Source organism: Falco naumanni, chromosome 1, assembly GCF_017639655.2.
Source record: "Falco naumanni isolate bFalNau1 chromosome 1, bFalNau1.pat, whole genome shotgun sequence".
Lineage (NCBI taxonomy): Eukaryota > Metazoa > Chordata > Aves > Falconiformes > Falconidae > Falco > Falco naumanni.
Genome location: NC_054054.1, coordinates 94,371,577 through 94,392,676, shown reverse-complemented (window position 1 = coordinate 94,392,676; position 21,100 = coordinate 94,371,577). Strand labels below are relative to the sequence as shown.

The following is a 21,100-nucleotide window of genomic DNA, read 5'->3' as shown; positions in this document are numbered from 1 at the left end:
GTCTCCAGGCTGGGGGTCTGGGGTCATCACTTGGACCCCCCCGTCCCCGGCAGAGCTCTGCCCACCCCACTACAGTCCCCTCCGTCTGGGCTGAGGTTGCTCAAGAGGCTGCAGCCGGCAGCGGGTGACCTCATCCTCTTGCGATTTGCCTCTGCGCCTCCCTGGGGACCCTGCCAGATCCCCCCGCAAAAAAAAAACCAACCCATCACCAGTACCCAGGGCCTGCGGCTGCTGCGGGGCTAGGGGTGAGGGTGCCTGTCCCCATCGCTGCTGGCACTGGAGGGGAACCGGCGCCATATGGGTTTCAACCGGCGTCGCCAAACGTAATCATGGCTCCCAGAAATAACGAGTCCGTCCATCTGTCTGCAGCTGGCGGCTCCACGCAGCTGCTGGGGTGGCTTTTCCCGGCCTTAAATGATCACTGCTGAAATCTTAGAGGGGAAGGGGGAAAGGCGAGGGGAGGCTGGGGGGTGCGAGGGTGGCCGCATTGCTGAGGCAAGCCGGCCTGGAGCAGCGCCAGCGGCATCCGGACTGGCTCCTGCAGCCCAGATGGGGACGGGGCTGCGATTCCTCCCCATGTGCCCAGCAATGCCGGCGTTGGGCTGAGCCTCCTCATCCAGGGTCCCCATCCCATCCTGCCCAGGGTCCCCATCCCTCCTCATCCAGGATCCCCACCCCTCCCTGCCCAGCATCCCCATCCCATCCTGCCCAGGGTCCCCATCCCTCCTCATCCAGGATCCCCACCCCTCCCTGCCCAGCATCCCCATCCCATCCTGCCCAGAGTCCCCACCCTTCCGCAGCCGTGGTCCCCACCATCCCCGTCCAGGCTCCCTGTCCATGCCCTGGGCTCTCCCCGCGGTCGCAGGGGCACAGGGACAGGCAGCCCCCGGTGCCAGCACACACCGGCCATTACGATGCCGTTTTTGCCTGCGGCTGGGGAGGGCTCGGCCGCTGGGTGCTGGGCAGGGCACTGCCACCCCGGCCCCGCTTTGTAATTTGGGTCAGCTGGAACGTGGGGACCCGCAGGGCTCGGCTCCGCGGTGCAGCTGGCCGGCCGTAACCTGCAATTTGAGACATTTTGGCCTTGCTCTGCTTGTAATTTGCTTCACTGGGCTGCACTTTGCTGTGCCAGCGAAATACCCGTGGGGACTGATCCTGTGGAGCTGCACCACGGCGTGCACAGCACCGTGCACGGCACAGCATGGCGCACACCACTGTGCACAGCCCCACGCCACCCGCTGCCCCCTGCACCGCACGCTGCCCTCCTGCCGCACGGGCTGGGGCTGGCCGGGGCCGCGTGCCCGAGGGTCCTGCTGGGACCCCAGCTGGCTTCCTGCGGATTCCTCTGCCGTGAGCTGGGACATGGCAGCCCGACAGGACCCGCCGATGATGCCAAATAGGGCGATTCCCGGCTCCCGGCAGCCGGCTCCCGCTCCGGCGGTGGAGGAAAGTTTATCCTCGCTGGGCTCCTGGTCCAGAGGGGCAGGCACGGGGCTGGGAGCCATCCCTCCCACCTGCACCCACCCACCTTCTCGGGTCCCACCAGCCTCATCCTCACCTGGAGCGGGGGCAGAGGCTGGATGAGCCGCTGCGGGGTGAAGCCGGATGATGAGGGCATACCTCTGCCTCCGAAAGAAAGTGGGGCTGGGGGTGACGGTGGCCCCTGTGGGTGACGGTGCCCCTGTGGGTGACAGTGGCCCCCATGGGCTCCCATTCCCCAGCCTGGCCCCAACAGCACATAAACCTTTGTGCCCATCACGGCTGAGCCATGAGCTCCTGCGGCTGCTTTTTGGCACGGCAGGGTGCTGGCACCCACACGCACGGGGACACAGTGGGGTCAGAGCAGGGTGGCATCACCAGGAAGCCCAAAACCCAGGTGTCCCATCTGGGGACCGGCCACCGCCACCGGCTGTGGAGCCCCTCGCCCACGCTGAGTCACCCATAAACATTTACATTTGCAGCAGGGAGTGGGGCCCCAGCGCTCGGCCCCAGATGGAAAATATCCGAAGCGCCGTGTGAATGTAAACAGGCGGCGGGGCCGGGGTGCAGGTGAGCTGCTGCGCTGCCAACCCACCCACGGGGCGGCCACCCCCAGAGGTGGCTTTTGAGGCACCCAGGGTGCAGCTGGGGGATGGGGTGGCTCCAGGGCTTGTGCGCTGCAAACCTGGAGGGGGGGATGGGGCCGGGGGGATGGGGACTCCGAATCTGGCAGAGGAGGGGTGGGGATGGAGGGATGGGGATGCTGAGCCTGGCCACAGCCAGGACAGGGATGGAGGGACAGGGACCCTGGGACCAGCTGAGACAGGGATGGGGATGGAGACAGGGGGACGCTGAGCAGGGCAGGGACAGTCCCGGGATATTTCTGCTCCCTTGGGTGGCCCCCCCAGGGCCAGGCACAGGGAAGGGGTCGGGCTGGTGGCTTAAGGGACGACTGACACCAGTGCCCTGGGGGAGGTGGGACCTGGCAGCAAACCTGAGGCCTCTTCAGCCCCCCAGGTACAGGCAAGACAGTGGGACTGGGACCCTTGGTGACTGCGCATGGCTTTGCTCTCCCCATCCCTCCGGCCCCAGCCATGCAGGGACAACCTGGGCCAGCGACACCCTACGAGACTAAGAGCCTGTGACCACCACTTGCCCACTGGGGACAAGCCCTGGGTGCACCGGCAGCGCACAGGACCATCCTGACGGGTAGTGACAGTGCCGGCGGCGTCCCCTTGCCTCGCTGCAGGCGACCGCAGGGCAGGAACACGTTACGCCACGAGCGCACCCATCCCTGTCCCTGTCCCCCGTCCCCCCCCCCGCCATTTCCGCCGTGGCACCACCACCTTTTCCGCTCCCACACCATGGCACGAGGCTGAGCCCCACGTGGGGAGGGGGTCCCTGGGGCTGCGGGGGGGTTGTTTCTGCCCGGTGAGGGTGTCTGTGGGTTTTGTTTCTGCTCCCACCCAGGGGCTGGGGCTGCTGCTGGGGAGGAAGGATGGAGAAGTGAAATTTTAGCAAGGGGATATGGGAAGGCAGGGAGAGGGGAGGGGGCTGGGGGGCTGGCAGGCACTGTGCCCACCAGAAAGAGACCACCACGTCCAGATAGCGCTTTAATGGGGTCGGCCGCAAGGGCTGAGCTCACCCTGGGGGAAAGCAGCTCCCCATCACACCGGTCCGAGTGAAAACACCGACCCAAGGGGATGGGGGTCCCCTGCTCGTGGCTCCATGTGTGGCAGCGCCAGGGAGCGGGCACCATGGCCACAGCCCCGCGATGCTGCGGGATGCAGGACCAGTCCCTGCGGGATGCAGGACCAGTCCCCGTGGCTCAGGAGTGCTCTGGCAGGAAGCTGCTGAGAGTCAGGTTGTCACCGTCAGCCTCGGAGCTGCCATTGAGCAGCAGCTTCGGCCGCCGAGCTGGGCCGGCTTTGGGGCCGTTGGTGGCCACCTCGCCATCGGGCAGCAGGGAGGAGATGCAGATCATCTCGGTGCGGCTGAACCGGCGGTGTCCTGTCCGTGCCCGGCGCCAGAGCAAGGTGCCCAGCACCCCTGTGCACACCATGAAGGTGGCAGCCACCAGTGCCAGCAGCAGGATGGCCAGCAGGCACTTGCCCATCACCCTGCTGGGGTCCCAGGGGAGTGGCGCCGTGGTCCCCCGAGGCTGCGTGACCCCCGGGGCCAAACCAGTTGTCGCAGGGGGAGTTCCAGCTTTCCTGACTTTCTTGTAACCTGTGGTGGTGGGGTCGAGGGCTGGGGGGGTCACCGAGCTGCTGTCCGTGCCGTTGGCCACCATCTTCTCCTCACCAGGTGATGTGAGCCAGCTGGGGATGGTGGTGATGCTCTTTTGGGGTGCTGCCTGTGTGCTGGGCTCTGCTGGCTCAGAGCCCTGCAGCAGGTCGGGATCAGGGGAATCGGTCTCATCCTGCGGATCGGCTGTGGTGGGTGCTGTGAGTGCCTGCTGCAGGCTGGCGTTGGTGCTGGGTGCTGGTGCTGGTGTGGAGCCCAGCAGCAGGTCAGGATCAGGGGAATCAGTCTCATCCTGCGGATCAGCTGTGGTGGGTGCTGTGAGTGCCTGCTGCAGGCTGGCGTTGGTGCTGGGTGCTGGTGTGGAGCCCAGCAGCAGGTCGGGATCAGGGGAATCGGTCTCATCCTGCGGATCGGCTGTGGTCGGCACCACAAGTGCCTGCTGCAGGCTGGCGTTGGTGCTGGGTGCTGGTGCTGGGGCAGAGCTCAGCAGCAGGTTGGGCTCAGGGGAATCACTCGTGTTGCTGCTGAGCATCGTGGAGGCATCGTGGCCGTGCCCTGGCGTGGTGGCGGTGGCACTGGGCTGATGCCCACCGTCGGCCCTCTTCCTGCGGGACAGTGGCAGGGGCTCAGCCTGCGCCTGCCCGGCCGCCCCCCAGACCCACTGCGCACCATGGTGCTGCCCCGGCTCTGGCGGTGGCATGGCCTCGCACACCCACAGGGTGCTCAGCACCAGCACCAGCATCACTGGCACGGCCTGGCCCGGTGCCATGGGACCTGTGAGGGCAACAAAGGGAGCAGAAGAAATTCAGGTGCTGGTCTCTGTGGGAGGATGCTGAGTTCTGTTGTTCAGGCTGGAAATGGCCCCAAGGAGGGATGGCGCTTGAGCAAAGCATCCTCCTCCCCTACTGGAGAGGGGACCTTGGGTTTAGCGGGGGGTCAGAGGATGCGACCACCGACCTCCTCCAGCCATGGCCAGCAAAGCCAAGCTGCCTGCACCTGCACCTGCTCAGCCCTGGCAGTGCCGCTTGAGAAGAAAGTTTTGAAAAGGAAGCTGAGTGTCTGGAAATGGGAAACGAGCCGCGATGGAGGCGGCTGTTGCAGGACAGGCAGTTGCAGGATGACTCCCCGGGCAGAAATGAAACCGTAGGGATGCTGCACACATTTTCATTGAATCCCCCTGGGGTGCCTGTCCTCCCCCTCTGCCAGCAGCAGCGGATGACACCGTGTGCCTGTGCATCTGTGCCGGAGTGGGAGGAGAGGCAAACCCACCCAAACCCACCCCACCCCCACCCCGTTACATCTGTCAATCACTGATCCCCCCTCAGCAGCCCCTGTGGCTGGTCTCTGCAGCCCTGCACCCAACAGTATCCAAATACCCATCAATGCTCCCCCGGCACCGAGCATCCCTGGGAGGCTCCCACATCCCCGTGGCACCCACCCACCTCTGAAAAACCCCAGACACCAGCACTGCGCAGCACGCGGAACCCCCCAGGGACCCACGCTTGCCCCAGGGGGGACCCTGAGCATCCCCTTTGCACCCACAGCATCCCAGGGACCGATCCCCCACCGGACACCCTGCCGCCGGGGCTCACCTCTGCCGGGGGATGCTGCAGGACCCCGAGCTGCAGTGCTGGCAGGCATCACCAGCGAGGGTCCGGCTCGGGGGCTCGAGGGCAGCCCCAGGGCTGGGCAAACGCCGAAAGCCGAGGGGCGTCGTGGGCTGCCCTCCGCCTGTGCCTCCCGCCCGGGCGGGGAAGGAAAGGCGGGCGCGGAAGAGTGGCTGTGGTTTCAGAGAGCCTGGCGGGGGAAGGACGTCACGCCAAGAGTGGGGCCACCACGGGCTGGGGGCTGCGTGCCCCTGCCACTGTGGCTGGCTGGGATGTGGGGTGTACCCCAAAAAGGGGCTTTCTGCCCCTCGCTGGTGTGCGCGGTGCTCCCTGGGAGCCCCCCGGCCGGCTCAGCCCCACCGGTGCCTCTGCCGAGCTGCGCGCTGGAGCTTGTGCCACCCCGAAAGCAGAAGTGACGGCAAACCTGGTGCCAGGGCTGCCAGCCCACCCCGGCATGCTGCGGGTACGGCTGGGGGGGCAGCTCACTGTGCCCCCAGAGGGCACGTGGAGGTACCCCAACACTGGGAAACAGCCTTCTCGTGCGAGGAAGAGGAGGGTGAGGGTCTGGCTCGATGTCTTTGCAGAGCCCTTGCACCAGGGTCCTTCTCTCTGCTCCGCCATCCCCAAGAGGGGCTCTTGGGGGCTGCGGGGGGCTGGGCACTGTCCCACCACGTGGCACAGGCACGTCGCCCCACTAACCGCAGCACAGGCGGGAGGTGCAGCCGCAGGAAGGATGCTGCAAGAGCACATCCGCAGCGAACGCCCTGCAGCTGCTGCTCAGGGCCATAAACAACCCCACCGCCTCCGCTGCCCCCACCCCGGGGGGACCCCGAAGCCCCAGTGCTGTGAGCTGAATGCACCCCATCCCTTCTGGAAAACTCCTGGCCACGGGGGCTGGAAGAGCATCCTGGTTCCTGCCGGCCCCAGATCGCTTGTGGGAAAATACGCACAGAAAGTGGGGGTCAGGTCCATGGGAGTGGGGGGCAGTGGGATGAGCATCCCCTGGTATGGGTCCAGGGGGTGTGTGGGTGCCCAGGGAGCACTGCCGCTCCGAGAGAATCCCTGTCCTGTCCCCAGGCATGGCCAGGCTGTGCCAGAGCTGGGGGGCACTGGAGGCAGCTGAAGGCGGTTGTGGAATGCAGCTCTGGGGGGGGGGATGCTGGGGGGAGGCCCCAAACCTTGGTGGGAACTGAACGCTGATGTTTGCAGCCTGGGCCTGCTTTGCCGTTGCAGGTTTTCCTGCACCCTCAAAGCAGGTTTTGGCTGGGAAGGAGCAGAATGAGCTCCCCCCCGGCTCCAGGGCAGCCCCCAGCCGGGGCTATTCCTGCCGGAGACCATGTCAACCCAGTCTCAGCCCTCACCAGCAAGTCTGTACCATCGAGTCCTGTACCCAGCCAAGCTCTTGGGTTCACCCGCAGGGAAATCACCAGCAAGTCCATGCGCACCCACAAGGATGGGCCCCAGATCCCCTGGGACAGTGCTGGCTGGGGCAGAGGGGTCCCAGAGGACAGACCCTGCACAGTCACAGCCCCGCATCCTCTGGTTTCCTTCGCAGCTGTTAAGGGTAGTGCCATCATTTAATAACCTGGTTATGGCTAAAAGCCTAAAAGTGCACGTGCTACTGGGTAGTGGTGGGTGCAGGACACAGAGAGTCAAAGAAAAAGCAAACCAGAGGAAGTTTATAATCAATGACTTTTATCTTTTGAAAATGGAAGCAAATATTTGGACAGATACTATGGCCGCTCTATAAGAGCGCATCTTTCAGGACTTCGCTGGTTCTCTTCTGGGATATCACGGCTACAAAAAGCTTCAGGCACTGACTCCGGTTGAGCCTGGCTAGGCATCAGTTCATTTAAATAAAATACAGGCTATAAACTAAAAACCAGGGCGGCCTTTCCTCCACCCTCCTCGGACCATCTACCACGCACTGATCTCCTCTGGGCATTTCGATCCAGCATCTCAGAAAACTTATTTCCCTCCAATTAGAAAAAAACAAAAGGTCCCCAAGCACACAACCCTGAAGTCACACATACAAATCAACACAGAGATCACCATTTGGGGGAGCATTACGTTTGGTTTTGTTTTCCAAATAAAAAATAAAAATACACATCATCTCAGCCATTTACTGCAATACAACAACGTCACCAAACATTCAAATAACTTGGAGCGTCCAGACTGCGAATCCAGCATCAGTGGTCACGGACACTGCTGCGCTCACTGCTTAAAACAAAGAAAACCCACTTTTCTGAAGCTTTCATGCTATGCAGTTATAACACATCCTCTGTCTCATCACGACTCATCCTCGTGCCTCTCCAGCTACGTCACCTGGCCGTCCCAATAGCGCGGCTTCACCTTCACACACACAAGATATCCCTCCAGAACAGAGAATCCTTAATCTGTAAGTTCTGAACATGCAAACACTGGAAAAAATGGAGAATTTGAGGATTTCTAGCTAACCTAAGGAAAAAAAAAAAAAAATTCACTTTAGCCTGGACAAAGGGACACGTCCCCCCGCTGCCGGGGATGCCCTGGGTGGGGGGAGGCTGCTCTGGTGCGGCGGCTCCCAAGCACACAAACGTGCACGCACATCGGGGATGCAGCGAGCTGCTCCAGGGATGGTCCCAGCTGGGACAGGCATCGTGGCTGCTCAGCCAATAGCCCTCGGACACCCGATCGTCTTTGCCCACCTTTGGATTTGACACAGGTTGCCAACATCTCCCCAGCACTGCGGGGATGGGCAGTGCCAACCCAGCCTGGCACAGCATGCTGGGGGGGGGCGACACGGGTCCTGTTGGTGCCCCAGGGGCGCAGCCTGTTAGCAGGGACCCATCCCTGCCCCAGGCAGCCCCCCTCGTGGCAGAGACCCCACTGAGCAGAGGTTTGCTGAGCTGAGGCATCCAAGCGATACCACGAGGAGCCCACAAGCTCGGCGTGCTCACACGCTTTCTCCCCTGAGGATCCCAAGCAGTTCTCCAAACTGGGATCAAAACCACCCTTCCCCAGTCCCTTCCACTCCAAAGGGCTGGGAGTGCAGGGGGGCTGGGTTTGGAGGTCACTCATCTGATCCGGGAACAAATAACTTCCTGCAAAGTTTTACGGCATGGTGGGGCGGTGAGGCAGGAATGATGGAGAGGAAAAGAAACATTCTGAAAAAATAAGAGAGGCATTTTGTTTTCGGAGACCCATCGTGCTGAAGTCACCTAGCTAGTGCTAAAGCTGCTTTGGAAGCAAGAGTCTAAATTTCTGACATCAGCATTAATGTGAGGGGCCAGAGAATTGCAAGCTGGCAGATTTCAAAAGCTTCTTAAAAGTCAACGAGCCAGAGCACGGTGGTGCAGCTCTAGCGCGAAACAAGTATTTACAGCAACGCATCCAGCTGAAACAGACCCCATGGAGAACCTGGTGGCTGTGGATGTCCCATGGCACAGCTTAAACCCTGTACTCCGCGGATAAATGTAAAGGTATTTCCTGCAGGAAAGTAACTTCTGCCTCAAAAGAAAACAAAAAAACCCTCAGCAAGTAAAACATGTGCTTTTGGACATGGCTAGAGGAATCCACGGGGGTATTTTAAAAGGGCAGCATGATGCTAGTTGAAAAGGTCTGTAGAGTGTAAAAAGGAGAAGAGGCATTTTGTGTGATGAATCACCTCCTTCACAACTACGGGTGTTTTTTTTTGTAAACTGTCAGACAATGGTGGTTAGGGAAGCAGGAAAGGCAGCTTGTAGGATCTCTGAGGGGTCTCAGCAGCAGCCTTGGCCACACTGCAAAGGAAACCGATCTCATTGTTCAAAATTGAAGATTTATACAAAATAGCTTCAGTTTTGTTCTCTAAACAGTATAAACACCCACCATGCGCACACACACACCTGCACACACACGCAGTGCTGTCCCTTTAAATTTAAAACACAAATACTGCAAAGTGGCAAATAAGAAAAATAAAAAGCAACTTTTTTTTTTTTTTTTGGCAACTTTAAAAAATGGTTAAGAACAATGTGGCATTGGTCCCTAAATCTAGAAAAAGATATTTGGGCACAACATTGAAAGTCAGAATGGATTTGTTTTCAAGAATTCGTAACATCTGGAAAAAAAAAAAAAGACTGTAAAAGTAGCACTTATTCTTTTTGACTTGTTTGACACAGTCACATAAATTCATTAAAACATCAGGAAAAAAAAATCTTTCACTAAAAAGCTTGGCTTTTAATCATCGGCTCTCGTTGACGTGAATTTAGGAGAACAGGAAAGCTCGTACTGGAATGCTGCACGCTGCTGCTTGCTGAACTGGGGGAACTGGAATGTGCCTGGGCTGGCGGCAGGGCCAGCACCGCTCGCCCCGCTCAGTCCGCGATCTTTGCCATCTGCTGCTCCAGCTTGGAAATGCGCTCGTCTTGGTTGGTGATCGTGTCTTTTATAGATTTCAGCTCTTTCAAAATCTCATCCAATTTGGCTTCGTTTTGCTGGAAGACAAGACAAGACACGGATTTGTTAGGAGGGTCAGTGGGGCACGCGCTGCAGACGGGAGTTTTCAAAGCCAGGGGCTCCTCCGAAGGGGATTTGTGGGAGCCGCAGCTGTGCCGGGGTGCGCAGGCAAGCGGGGTGAGTGCGTAACACGCGCCTGGCACAGTCACTGCGGCAGCTGCGATGCTCAGGGCACAGAGCAGCGTTTCCAGTGGCGAGGACACGCTGAACCAGTATCTAAGTGTTTAAGGACCTACTCGACTGACAGCTGTCACTTCCACATCTCCCCATATTGCTACAGCTTGTGTTAGCTACAGCCCCCAATTTCAGACTTGTACAACCTCCTCCTGGACCTGCACCGTCTGAGGTTTGTTTGTCCCACTGCCTGTCCTGGGTTTTACAGAAAAAAAAGAGATGCACAGAAGCTGTCCCAGGTAGGTGGGTGGCTGGAACAACAAGGCAAGCTTTTCTTTGTGTCACAATTCCCAATCATCTTCCACAGCTACAGAAACCTTGCCTGGAACACCACAACTCAAGTGCCATCTCAACTTCAGGTGACCCACTGGGCACCCAAGTCCAGGGGTACTTGAGTCATACATGCTTGAGCTTTGGCATCCCTGTTTCTGAAGATGCAGCACCCCAGTATTCATGTCTCAGGCCACCATCCCCAAGTTTGTGGGTTTTACTCACGGAGTTTGAGGCATCAGCTGCTTTCTTTGGAGCATTTATGAGATCACTTTTCTTGTTTGCGGCAGGCTTGTTGTCCAGTATGTTCTTCTTGACCACCTTGAGATCCCTGTTCTTGCCTGGAATGTACCCATGCTTCAGGGAGATGAGAAGGGGATCGGCATTCTTCCCTTCAAACCACTCCTCTGCTTCCAGAGCTGCTTCTGGGCCAGCTGTGTCAGGGTACAGGTCATCCTGGAAGAGGTCCGACTGCAAGCCAGAAGACATGAATTGGTTAAGTGCTTTGGGGCTGGAAAGCACAAGCTGGCTTCAAACCAGATAACCAGGAGGCAGGGCTCACCTTTCGAGGAACCGTCATGATGATGGGCTCACATTTCCTCTCGTGAAGCTTGAAGAACCTTTCGAAGAAAAAGAACAGCTGCGAGTTAGATGGGAGGACCCCAAAATACCGTGCAAAGGAGACCTCGCACCAGGAAACAGGCGATGAGAAAGGAGCCACCCCAAGGAGTCACAGCCGGGCTGTGCTAGGACTTGCAGGAACCTGCAAGGGCTGGAGAAAACCACCTGGGCGCACGCGGAGCTCCCCTCTTAGGTACTGGGTGACTTCAGAGGGTCGCATTTTGGCCAGGAGTGACTGTCAGCGAGGCATGGTCCACTGCTCAGACCAACGAGCAAGCCCCACAGCGGTGAGCTACAGGTACACACCAGCCAGGCTTCTGCTGTCCACTCACACGTGCCACCACACTCTGGTCACCCCTCGCAGTCCTGCCACACACTCCAACATCCCCAGCCTGGCCACTGCTGCTGAAATATCCACGTGCTTCAGGTAAGTGCAGGCTCTGCTCCCTTTCAGGGGCTCCTGCTTTCATTAATCATCAAAGGAGCATCCAAAAACGTCAGGGGCCACATCCAGCATGTCCCTTACCAGCGGTGTGCCGGGAGCCACTGCAGTGACACAAACCTGCCTTCCTGCTTTCTTCCTTTCTCATGTTTCCTGAATTGCACCTGCACTCTGGCCAATGCACTGCTGCTTCAACGACACTCTCTAAATTCCTGAAACTCGCTTCCAACCCGCTTGCTGTGTGCAAGCTGGAGGCTGCTATCGGACCCAGGCACCAAAAGTTTATCATCAATATCTTGACAGCATAGGCTGTAACCGACCAGATGCCAAGTTTTCTGCAGACAAGGTGTTCTGCTAGATATCACTCGTTCATTTGTAACAGACTGCCAAACTCCCGGCATATTTTGAGGTTATATCATGCTATGCCCAGCACAAGCATCACTTCGTGTCACAAGTCCCAACAAAGACTGCAGAAGCAATAGTGTGGCAGAGGGGTCTTTCCAAAGCAGGCTCCTACCCTCAGCGGTGCTCCATTTGTGAGCAGGGAGCACGCAGAAGGGTTTTACAGAGGGCTCCCAGCCCTTCCCCGCCCCGCCACACTCCTCCTCCACCTGCAGAAAGCTGGCCGACGCGCGCTGTAGGAACGTGGCTTGCACCGGCCGGGTGCAGCAGCGGGACTTCTCATTTCTGAACGACTGAGCACACGACGACCCCACTACCCTGACAGCCTCTCTCCTTACCTGGCAATCTCACACTTGTTCACATCAAGGCCCCTCTTTGGCATGAACCCCATGCCCCTCTGCGGCTCTTTGCTGCTAAAGGTGTTGAGGTAGTGAACATAGGGGGATTCGTCCGTGATCTCAAAGTAGCGAATGCTGCTGTCACCCTGCAAGAAATGAAAGAGGGACCACTCCAGAGGCTTAAACTCCCCGTGCCCACATGCCTGCTTCCCGCTAGGCAGCCACCAGTATCACCTGACAGCTTTTCCTTCCAGGAATGGCACCAGAGAGTGATCCACAGTTTAGAGCTTTTGGTTTTTTTGCAAGCTAAAACTTTTCCTATTTACCAGCCTGATGTGTCTCACCTCAGGCTGCTCACAGCAGCCGCTATCAGACAGCGCGCCGCTGTGTTCTCGCTATCCGTACGGCCTCAGCAGGAGCGTAAAACACATCCCTGCCGTAACCCAAGCACGTCAGCTGAACGGTTTCTCAGCAGTTAAGTGCTGTTCTTCAAAATACTGGGGTACAGCGACCTGGAGCTCAGGCTTCCAAGATTGGGGGTGTCAACTTCCACACCTCCTCTTGTGACAAAGCTCAACTTTCTGCCACAGGCAGGCAGAAAAGCTACAAACCAGTTTCTCTTTGATTCCAGGCTGTTCTACTACACTAGCACTTCTGAAACAGCAGAAGAGGTAGCAGATATAAAACAAGTATTTCTCATTAGCTGTTTACAAAGATGGGATTCTTGAACGTACTTGTAAGGATCCTCCTTTGCAATTACTCGTTCATCTTGACTTTGGCTCCTATTTGTAGGAAGTCCAAAGCTGTGGCATGAGAAGTGGGCACTTTAGAGCACTTAATGCCTAAAACCTGCTTTCAGAAAGAGCATGTGATTCCAGTTTTCTGTTACTTAACCCCACGAAATTACAGTGGGTGTCGCTACAGCCTCCATCATCTTCAAGTACAAGGAGGATAACGGCTGAAATGTACCTTCCTCCCACACTAACAAACAATTGTGCTGGTCAACACCAACAAGAGGTGTTTTGATGATGGTATCTGACTTACTGCATGAAGAGCAGCTTCGCCCAAGTAATTCCATCTCAAAGAAACACCCAGTAACATACCAGACCCTCACGGGCTCTCTATGGTCCCGCAGTGAGGATCAAACCAATTTCAGAGCAGCCTGATTTGTCTGCAGCCCTGACCATCACTGCAGTGCTCATTTTTTTGGTTCTACCCTTCTCAATCAAGACAACTTGGCAACATTTCAGAGGCATCATTCATTCCACAAGAATCTCCCTCTAAACACACCCAGTCATGCCAAAAGCTTCTCTTTACCTTGCCACACAAGTAAATGATGTTGGTATCTGGATCGTAGAACGGCAGCAGGACCCCGTTGCTGGTGTCCATCTCATGAAGGGCTATCGGCTCCTCCATGTTTTTCTGGAAATCAAAAAATGCCAGGGGTGTTAATGAGGAATGGAAAAGCTCGTGTTAACATAGGATCTAAATTATTAACGGTTCTTTGTAGCTAGTGAACATGGAGCGGTGCTTTCACCACCCTGAAGGGTCTGTGTGTTACAATAACACATGCTGAATGAAATAACACAGAACGAAACAAAACAGGACCCAAGAAAATTCACAAAGGGAAAGATGTGACCTAGTCTAGACATCACTAGAGCAAGTGTCTCGTGCTAGCGTGCTAGGATCGCTGCCGTCTTGCGCTGCACATGTAACATAGAGAATGAAGCGCCCTTCACAGAGCCGCCTGCTCTCTGTGTACGCTCTCTCAGGCCCTTCCAAGCGCGCAGCTCCCAGCTCCATCGCTGCAGGGGCTGGTCCAAGAGAACTCACGTCCTTTACTGAGTGAACACCCAGCCTAACTAACGGCAATACCTTCCGGCCCAGCAAACCTGAGCAGCAGCAGGCAGCAGATGGAAGAGGGAATATGCCCAAGTATATGAACTGTGAATTTAGCGGGTGACTGCGGGTCTGGGCTAGTAACAAAATGGGCATTACAACAGCAAAGTAGTAACGAGACAGGAACATACCGGATTCCAAAGGGCAAGCTGCCGTTCGCTCATGCGGCTGAAGCCAGTTGTGAAGATGTTTCCATCGGCGAGGAAAATGGCTCGCATGGGCCGGGCTCCCTCGTGGGTTTTCTCTTTCTCCTGAAAGAGATTTACAGGTTAGCCTCTAGCAATGGACAGAGAAGCCCAGCTGGTGGTGTCTTCTCTTCTAGCTGCACAGCATCGCTGGCAGGACACACTGCTCCTCCACACATGCTGACTCCATGGAGCAACATCCAACTACCCTGGCCTGACACTTGAGGGAAGAAAGCAATTACTAAACTACAAAAGGGTGGTCATTCCTGGCTCCTTCCAGCTTTGCCTATCAAGACTCTTGCAAGGTTGAAGGAAGACTTCTTTGCAAGCTACGACACACGTGTAGGCTGCTACATCTCCGCTTTGCATACACAGCTTCAGAACTGTAATTATACAAAAGGATTAGATGTGGAATTACACTCCTGCAGGTTTTAGAACTGAGCCCTAAAATTCGAGCTCAAACACTAATCCCGATAAACCCAGACAAATCCTTCAACCACTGCTATCTCTTCTGTAATTCTTTTCCTCACTTTGAAAAACACAAATGAACATGGTACATATGCTAAGCTAGAAGGTTCTTTATGTGCTCTTGTTAACCATCTGCTGGAGTGAGACCCAGTCGCTTTTTAATTATTGTGCAAACTTACAGCAACAATTTCTTGTTTCCTGGGGTCAATAACTCGAACTTTTTTGTCTTTCGAAGCTGTACAGATTAGGCTGCCATTGCGATTCCAGCTCACATTGTAAATCATATCCACGTGCATGTCATCCAGGTTTATGAGGGCTTCACCTGTTCCCACATTCCAGATGATGATTGCATTATCACAACCTAAAACAGAAAATAACAGCTAAAGTCACAACACCGGTGTACACAGAAAGAAGCCAGCAGCAGAGAACAAAGAATTAAACCTGCTGCAGCAGCTCCAAAGCCTCAGATGCTGTCTCTTAAACATGCTCCGTGCACCAGCATGCGCACAGAGCCCCATCCTCACCCAAAGACAGGCTCAGAGCAGGGACCAAGCAGCCAGAAAAGACACAAAACTCCTTCCTTGAAAGTGTCGAGCACCTTCTCAGAGGTGCTGTAGCTGTCCCAAACAAAGGCACTGCTCTCACAGATGGTCACCACCCCTGCCCACGAGCTGTCTGCACACATGCAACAGGCAGGAGGGACAGGAGAGGTCCCTGGCAGAGAAGAAGCTGAGGGGAAAAGCAGGAGGTACAGGTGCAGCTGAAGGTCGTCTGCAAAAGCGTCACGCCCTGGCCACTGCTACTGCAGATTTGTGCAGGAGCGCTTGGATCTTGGCTCAGCCGCAGGACTACAGAGCAAGAGATGCCAAGGGCAAAGAGGCAATGTTCTTACAACTCTATACGTGAGAACACTGGCTGGCAGCCAGTCATTGCCTTCTCAGGTCAGAGAGATTTGTGGCAGAAAGAGTAAAAGTGGCACGGATGGAAAATAGGCAAGTGACAGCAAGAGAAACAGCAGAACAAAGAGAGAAAAGAATGGCAGGCAGCAAAAGCTGAGGTCAGCGGTTTTACCAGGACTACAACCATCAGGCGGGTGGTTTTATTGAGGTACCAGACAGCAAGAAGACAAGGAATAAAGCCTAAGATGAGACAACAGCAAAATAAAGAACAGGACTGGAGGACTAGGGAAGGGAAGCACAATGTGTAACTGAGCAAGTAATTTCTCCTAAGGCTCCAGAGGGGTGAAAACATGTAACAAGGCACAAGATAACAAGCACTCTGAATCCCCAGAGGACATGAAAGACATCCAAAACCAGGTTTTGTCACCAGGAGGAACCCTGGAGACTCCAATGACCTGACAGCATCCCTCCTCTTCCGTGTTTCTTAGGAGTAACCCTGGCCAGACTGCTTGGACACACACATCTTGGTCCTTGCAAGTACAACAGTCTGAGAAGGTACCTAAGAAAAATCACCGTCTCTTTTTGTAGGTTCTTACACTGAGTTTCATTACGTTAACTGCCACAAGGTCTGCAACTCCAAGCATTTTTGGAGAAACCAGACCGAACTGGTACCTCAGAAGGCATTTATATCAATAGAAAACACACAGCTCATCTAACAGCCCAGCTGAAAGGATTGGCTTATTTCACTGGGCTCCAACCTAAAGGTCATGCTTTGAAAGCCTCAGACCGTGCTAATGGATAACGACTTATTCATTTTATTTCCATAATGATGTGACTGTTTTTTAGTGGTCGAAAGCATCTCATCGTATAGACTGTACCAGTCAAGGAGACAATGTGGAAAACACTGAAAATGAAAGTTTGTGGAAGGAACAGCCGGACTCAGGGATACCTTGCAGGGCTCACTGAAAAGGAGAAACAGTTGGGCCCTTTATAAAAGTACGTGAAAACAGGGATGAGCAGAGTGCAGATGTAAATGGTTATCACTGGATGAAACTTGCAGATCAAATAAAGCCTGGTACAAGTTTAATACTGTAATTTATGCTGCCAGACAATTTCCTGGTTCTTGTCCCTGTAAACTGAAGATAATAAAAGGCCAGGATAAGGAGGGGGCTGTGAGCCACGTCTCCCAGTGTTCCCAGGCAATGCCACACATCTTGTGATTCACCAGCCCGAAGCAGCTGGGAGCAGAAAGGAGGAAAAGGAGTCAACAAGCTCTTCTCCAAAATACCTGGTGTGCAGGCAGAACGTGAGGGAGAGGTGCTTGCTGACTCTCCAGCCCTGAAGCACCGTACCTGCACTGAGCAGCACGTTGCGTGCCGTCGGATGCCAAGCCACAATGCCGACTCTCTTGGAATGGCCTTCTAACACTACCACCGGCTCTGTCAGGGACAGGGTCAGCCCGTTCTCAGGAATCTGCCACACCTGGAAAGGGGAAAGGAAAGACGGTTAGCCAAGGGCCATCCCCTCTGAAAAGCGTCTGGCTTGCTGGCCTCCTGCATCCTGCACTGTGCCACCGCAGAAGTCCGAGCTGTCACATCTCAGTAGAAACAGGATGAGAGAATCGGGGAGGGAATTGTTTCCAGCCACCAATAAACCTCTGGCTGATCTGTGCGTAACATCCTTCCTAGCGCTCGCTGCCAGCCCGTAATCACCAGCTAGGTATGCTGCAAACGCCCTGTTACTGCTGTGTCCAGAGATCCATTTGCCTCAGATGCTGCCTCAGAAGGGTTCAGAAAAATTTGCCTTGCAGCTCCAATTCCATCTGAACAAGCTGCTGTCTTTTCAAATTATGCTCATCCCTCGGAGGGACGATATCGCAGCTATACTGGCACCCACTTTTTATTTCTTTAGAAATACCAGCAATTACTTTTCAGGTTGTGTTTAGAGCCTCCTTTCTGATGCCGTGTAACTGGGGAAGAACAGTTTGGTCCTGGCATAGGTTGAAGCAGCCCAAGTTAGCCTTGCAGCAACTACCTCTGAATGCAGCAAATTGCCTGTTCGCTTCTTGCCTGCTCGGTTACACAACCCTTCTGTTGCAAGCATCTCCAGGCAAGTGCCATCAGGAGGAGGAACAGACCCCCAAGGATCAAACAGCGCTGGAATTCCAGCTGCGGAGTCAGAGCAGGTTTATGCACCCAAGGAGGCGCTTTCTGCAACTGGCTGGGATGGGAGAGACAAAACCCATCACCCCGTGGCCCAAGGCAGGATCAGCCCTACCAAAACTATCCCTGCAATTCAGCACCGGACAATCATCTTCGAACTGAATTTGACCTACATACAGCGTTATCAAAAAATTAAGTAGAAAGCCCATCAGTGAGCAATTATAACTACCTATAGATAGGTGGCAGCATCAGAGCACGTTTGCTTCGCCTTCTATTGTTTGCTTTCTGGAGTTAAGAGAATAGGGCTCGCCAGCCCCTGCCCACGGTGCCCAAGCAAGCTGTCAGAGCCAGCAGATGCAAGAGGAGCAGGTTTCAGAAGCCAGGCAGCCAGACATGCGTGAGAACGACATGGATTTTTGCATTAATCCCAGTTTCTCCCTTCTTGCAGGGATGGCTGCTGCTTAAAGGAAACCCACCGAGAGGCAAAAATTCTCAGCGCGCACCAGCTCATCTCTAAATAACCCTAAAATTATTTCCCTTTTCTCTGATGCAGGTCTCAGCACCATCCCTCCCAGCACACTCAGCATCCCAGGAGGAACGACCTGCGACAGGCACACAGCCTCAGCAGAGAACGTCTCTGCAAGGGCTGAACCCCCTCTTTTCTCTCTCTTCTCTCTTCCTGCCCAACGGAACGCTGCTAGCAACAGCATGACATAAACTGAGGCTTTTACCAGCCATCACCTTTTAAAAACTGGGTTGTAAACTGGAGCTGTTTGGTCTGGAGAAGCAGGACGTCATCCTGCTCGCTTCCAATTCAACACCAGCTTAGCCAGCGACGCAGCCACAGCGCGCTCCCAGAGGACCATGCTGAAACACAACCCGCCTCGCTAACAGCAACAAATCATTTCACCTGCCCGTTACACGATAAAAGCGGGTTCCAAAGCCACCCATTTTTATAGAAGCACCTTGAGGAATAAACGATCTGACAGTGGCAACAGTTTCCAACAGGTCTGCTGACAGGGGGACTTGAACATCAGGCTGCTAGAACTGGTACCCACACTCGATGCCCGAACCGCACGCAGGTCTCAGATGAGCCACCTCTAGACCCCTCACCACTGCAAGCACTGGTGCAACGCTGCAGAAAACAGGTATAACCTAAACCAGTAAGAAAGGTGGAAAGAGAGAGACCCCAGTAGAAGAGGCAATGTGGGAAAGCTGGGGGCTCTGAGGCAGAGGTATGGCAGCTGCCCAGCACAGCACTAGGTGACACCAGTGCGGGGGTAGAGGATGCTTGACTTAAGCAGCTCGGGTCTGACAGCTCTGCCTGGCAGGCAGATGCTGGGGCACAGCTGATGTGGGGATGAGAAACAGAAAAAACCAGCAAACCACTTCTCCGTTAGATGAAAAGGCCATAACAGCCAAGACTGACCTATGCAAGTTGACGTTACGCTGCAGATTAAGCGGGGAACCAGACATCTGGTTACATTGGAGTCCTGAGCAGCCCTTAAAAATGACAATAAAAATGACAAGCCTTGATGAACACAGCTATTTCTTCCCCCAAGAGAAACTGTGTGATAAAAGCAGCCTGCCCCAACTCCCTCAGCCTCACTCTCTTTTCTGGGGGAAGCTTTGGAAATCGAATTGATTCATAAAAAAAAGACCCAGGAGCAGCACAAGCTCCTGGGCCAAGCGTGACCTGCAGCCAAGCCACGCAGGGAGAGCAGCAGGGTCAGAGCCAACCTCCCTCCCTGCTGAGGCGCAGCTGGAGCAAAGGGATCACCGGCTCCCCGAGATCCCCGGTTTTGTTCTGCTGCAGGTGGGAGCAGGGCAGGGATCCTCCTCTGCAAGCACAGCTTCGTAGCAGAGTAACTTGCATGCCAGAAAGCTCCAGGACCAAGTTTAAATGTGAGCCAGCGAGTGCAAGGGGTGGGAGAGGAAAGGGAGATATTAGAGGCAAAACACCAATGAAAAGGATTTTTTAAAAGCCTCTGGAGGACCGACAGATTATTATTTTTTTTCGTAAGGGAAAGCCCCTATAGTTTACAGCAGCTGCAGACCAGTGTAATCCTCTGCAGATTACAGAAACTATTGACCTAATAATCCTGCCTGGTATTGCAAAAAAAAACCAAACAAACAAACCAACAAAAAGCCACAAAAAAAATCAAAAAAGCAAGGAGTGTGAAAGGTCAGGATACACTCCCGAGCAACCTGGCCCACTCATTCCTGCATGGGGTGGGGTGCCTGCCTTCAGCGTGGGATGAAATTAGATTCACAGGGCAAATGAAGGAACTTTCACTTTGGAAGCAGAACCCAGCCTGCTGGCGGTGAGGACTCGGGATGAGTACACAAAGGAAACCTTAAAAGATAGCAAGGTTCACTGGACATCAGTAACAGCTTGTCAACTTTCCCACTTGGGCGGGTTTGGTGGTGGTTTGTTGGGTTTTTTTCGTTTGTTTTGTGGGTTTTTTTTTTTGGTTGTTTTTTTTTAAGTTAACATGGCTGGTTTGTTTGCGACTGAGGAAGTGAAGTCACACCACGGTGGTGTGTAGACGTTTGGGTCTCAGAGGAAGAGCAGGAGGGAAAGGTTTTGCACAAACAGCATGTAAGAGAGAAATTAAAGCAAAGTTTTTTTCAGCACTTTTTTTTTTTTAATACCCTTTCAAGAGGAATAAAAATGGTCTCTGTGGCTCTGCACCAACCTGCGGAGAAGATCAAGCCAATTTCTAGAAACAACATCAATTCCTATAGTCACATCGTGTGAGGAAACAAATGAGTTTGAGCCCTGGGTTTTATCTACACCCCTGCTCTTGTATTGCTGAAGGAAAAGGCATTTTGTGCACCCTTTTTTATGTAGCTCTAAGACCTTCTCCACAGCTAGCTGGGTCCTGGAACCATGCCTTTAACTGTCTGCTAACAGGCTGGTGTCCCAGCTGAGCTCTAGTTTAATTTTAAAGGCAATTTGCTCAATCAAATGAACTCTACTCTGGCCACTACATGCAAATTCAATTACTATTTACCTTCCAATAAAGCAAATTTTCTGTATCTGAGAAAGGCCCTTTGATACCATCCACAAGCCTTTATACAATCCAACATTTTCCATCTGAATTAAAAAACCTGCAATACATTACAGCCATTCAGAAGAATATCAACCATCAATATTTAAGTAATTCCTTATTTGCTGGCACGAGAAAACAATTCTTCAAATAGAACACCAGAAGAGGCCACAGAAGGTATCTGCATGCCACGGTGTTTTAAAGGAAGCCTTTCTGAGCCCAATTCAGACCAGAGGAGCTGTGAACTCCCTGTGCCCCACTCTTTTTGCAAAAGGAGAGAGAAATTTGGCAAGAAACCAGCAAACGGGGCAGAGAGGCTACGGCTGTTACCGGCATCGCATCATTTGTCTGGTGGCTCCGGTGTTCCATGGAAAGGGC

General features: G+C 54.5%; 2 protein-coding genes across 7 annotated transcripts in view; both read right to left on the bottom strand.

The window, feature by feature from the left end:
* Window positions 1-3,079: 3,079 nt before the first annotated feature.
* Window positions 3,080-5,941, bottom strand: SELPLG (selectin P ligand). Its single transcript, XM_040608228.1, has 2 exons — window positions 5,319-5,941; window positions 3,080-4,500 (listed from the first exon to the last, which is right to left on the bottom strand). Exons 1-2 carry the CDS (start codon window positions 5,365-5,367, stop codon window positions 3,308-3,310), a joined length of 1,242 nt encoding a protein of 413 aa, XP_040464162.1. The 5' UTR covers window positions 5,368-5,941; the 3' UTR covers window positions 3,080-3,307.
* A 1,070-nt stretch (window positions 5,942-7,011) lies between these two features.
* CORO1C (coronin 1C) overlaps window positions 7,012-21,100 on the bottom strand; it is a 54,255-nt gene continuing 40,166 nt past the window's right edge. For all 6 annotated transcript variants that reach the window (XM_040608164.1, XM_040608176.1, XM_040608186.1 and 3 more), the window contains 8 exons: window positions 16,860-16,989; window positions 14,788-14,969; window positions 14,087-14,206; window positions 13,374-13,478; window positions 12,057-12,202; window positions 10,816-10,873; window positions 10,479-10,724; window positions 7,012-9,787 (listed from right to left, as the gene is read on the bottom strand). In XM_040608164.1, coding sequence (XP_040464098.1) covers window positions 9,668-9,787; window positions 10,479-10,724; window positions 10,816-10,873; window positions 12,057-12,202; window positions 13,374-13,478; window positions 14,087-14,206; window positions 14,788-14,969; window positions 16,860-16,989 — 1,107 coding nt within the window. In that variant the 3' untranslated portion in view covers window positions 7,012-9,667. The remainder of the gene's footprint in view (window positions 9,788-10,478; window positions 10,725-10,815; window positions 10,874-12,056; window positions 12,203-13,373; window positions 13,479-14,086; window positions 14,207-14,787; window positions 14,970-16,859; window positions 16,990-21,100) is intronic.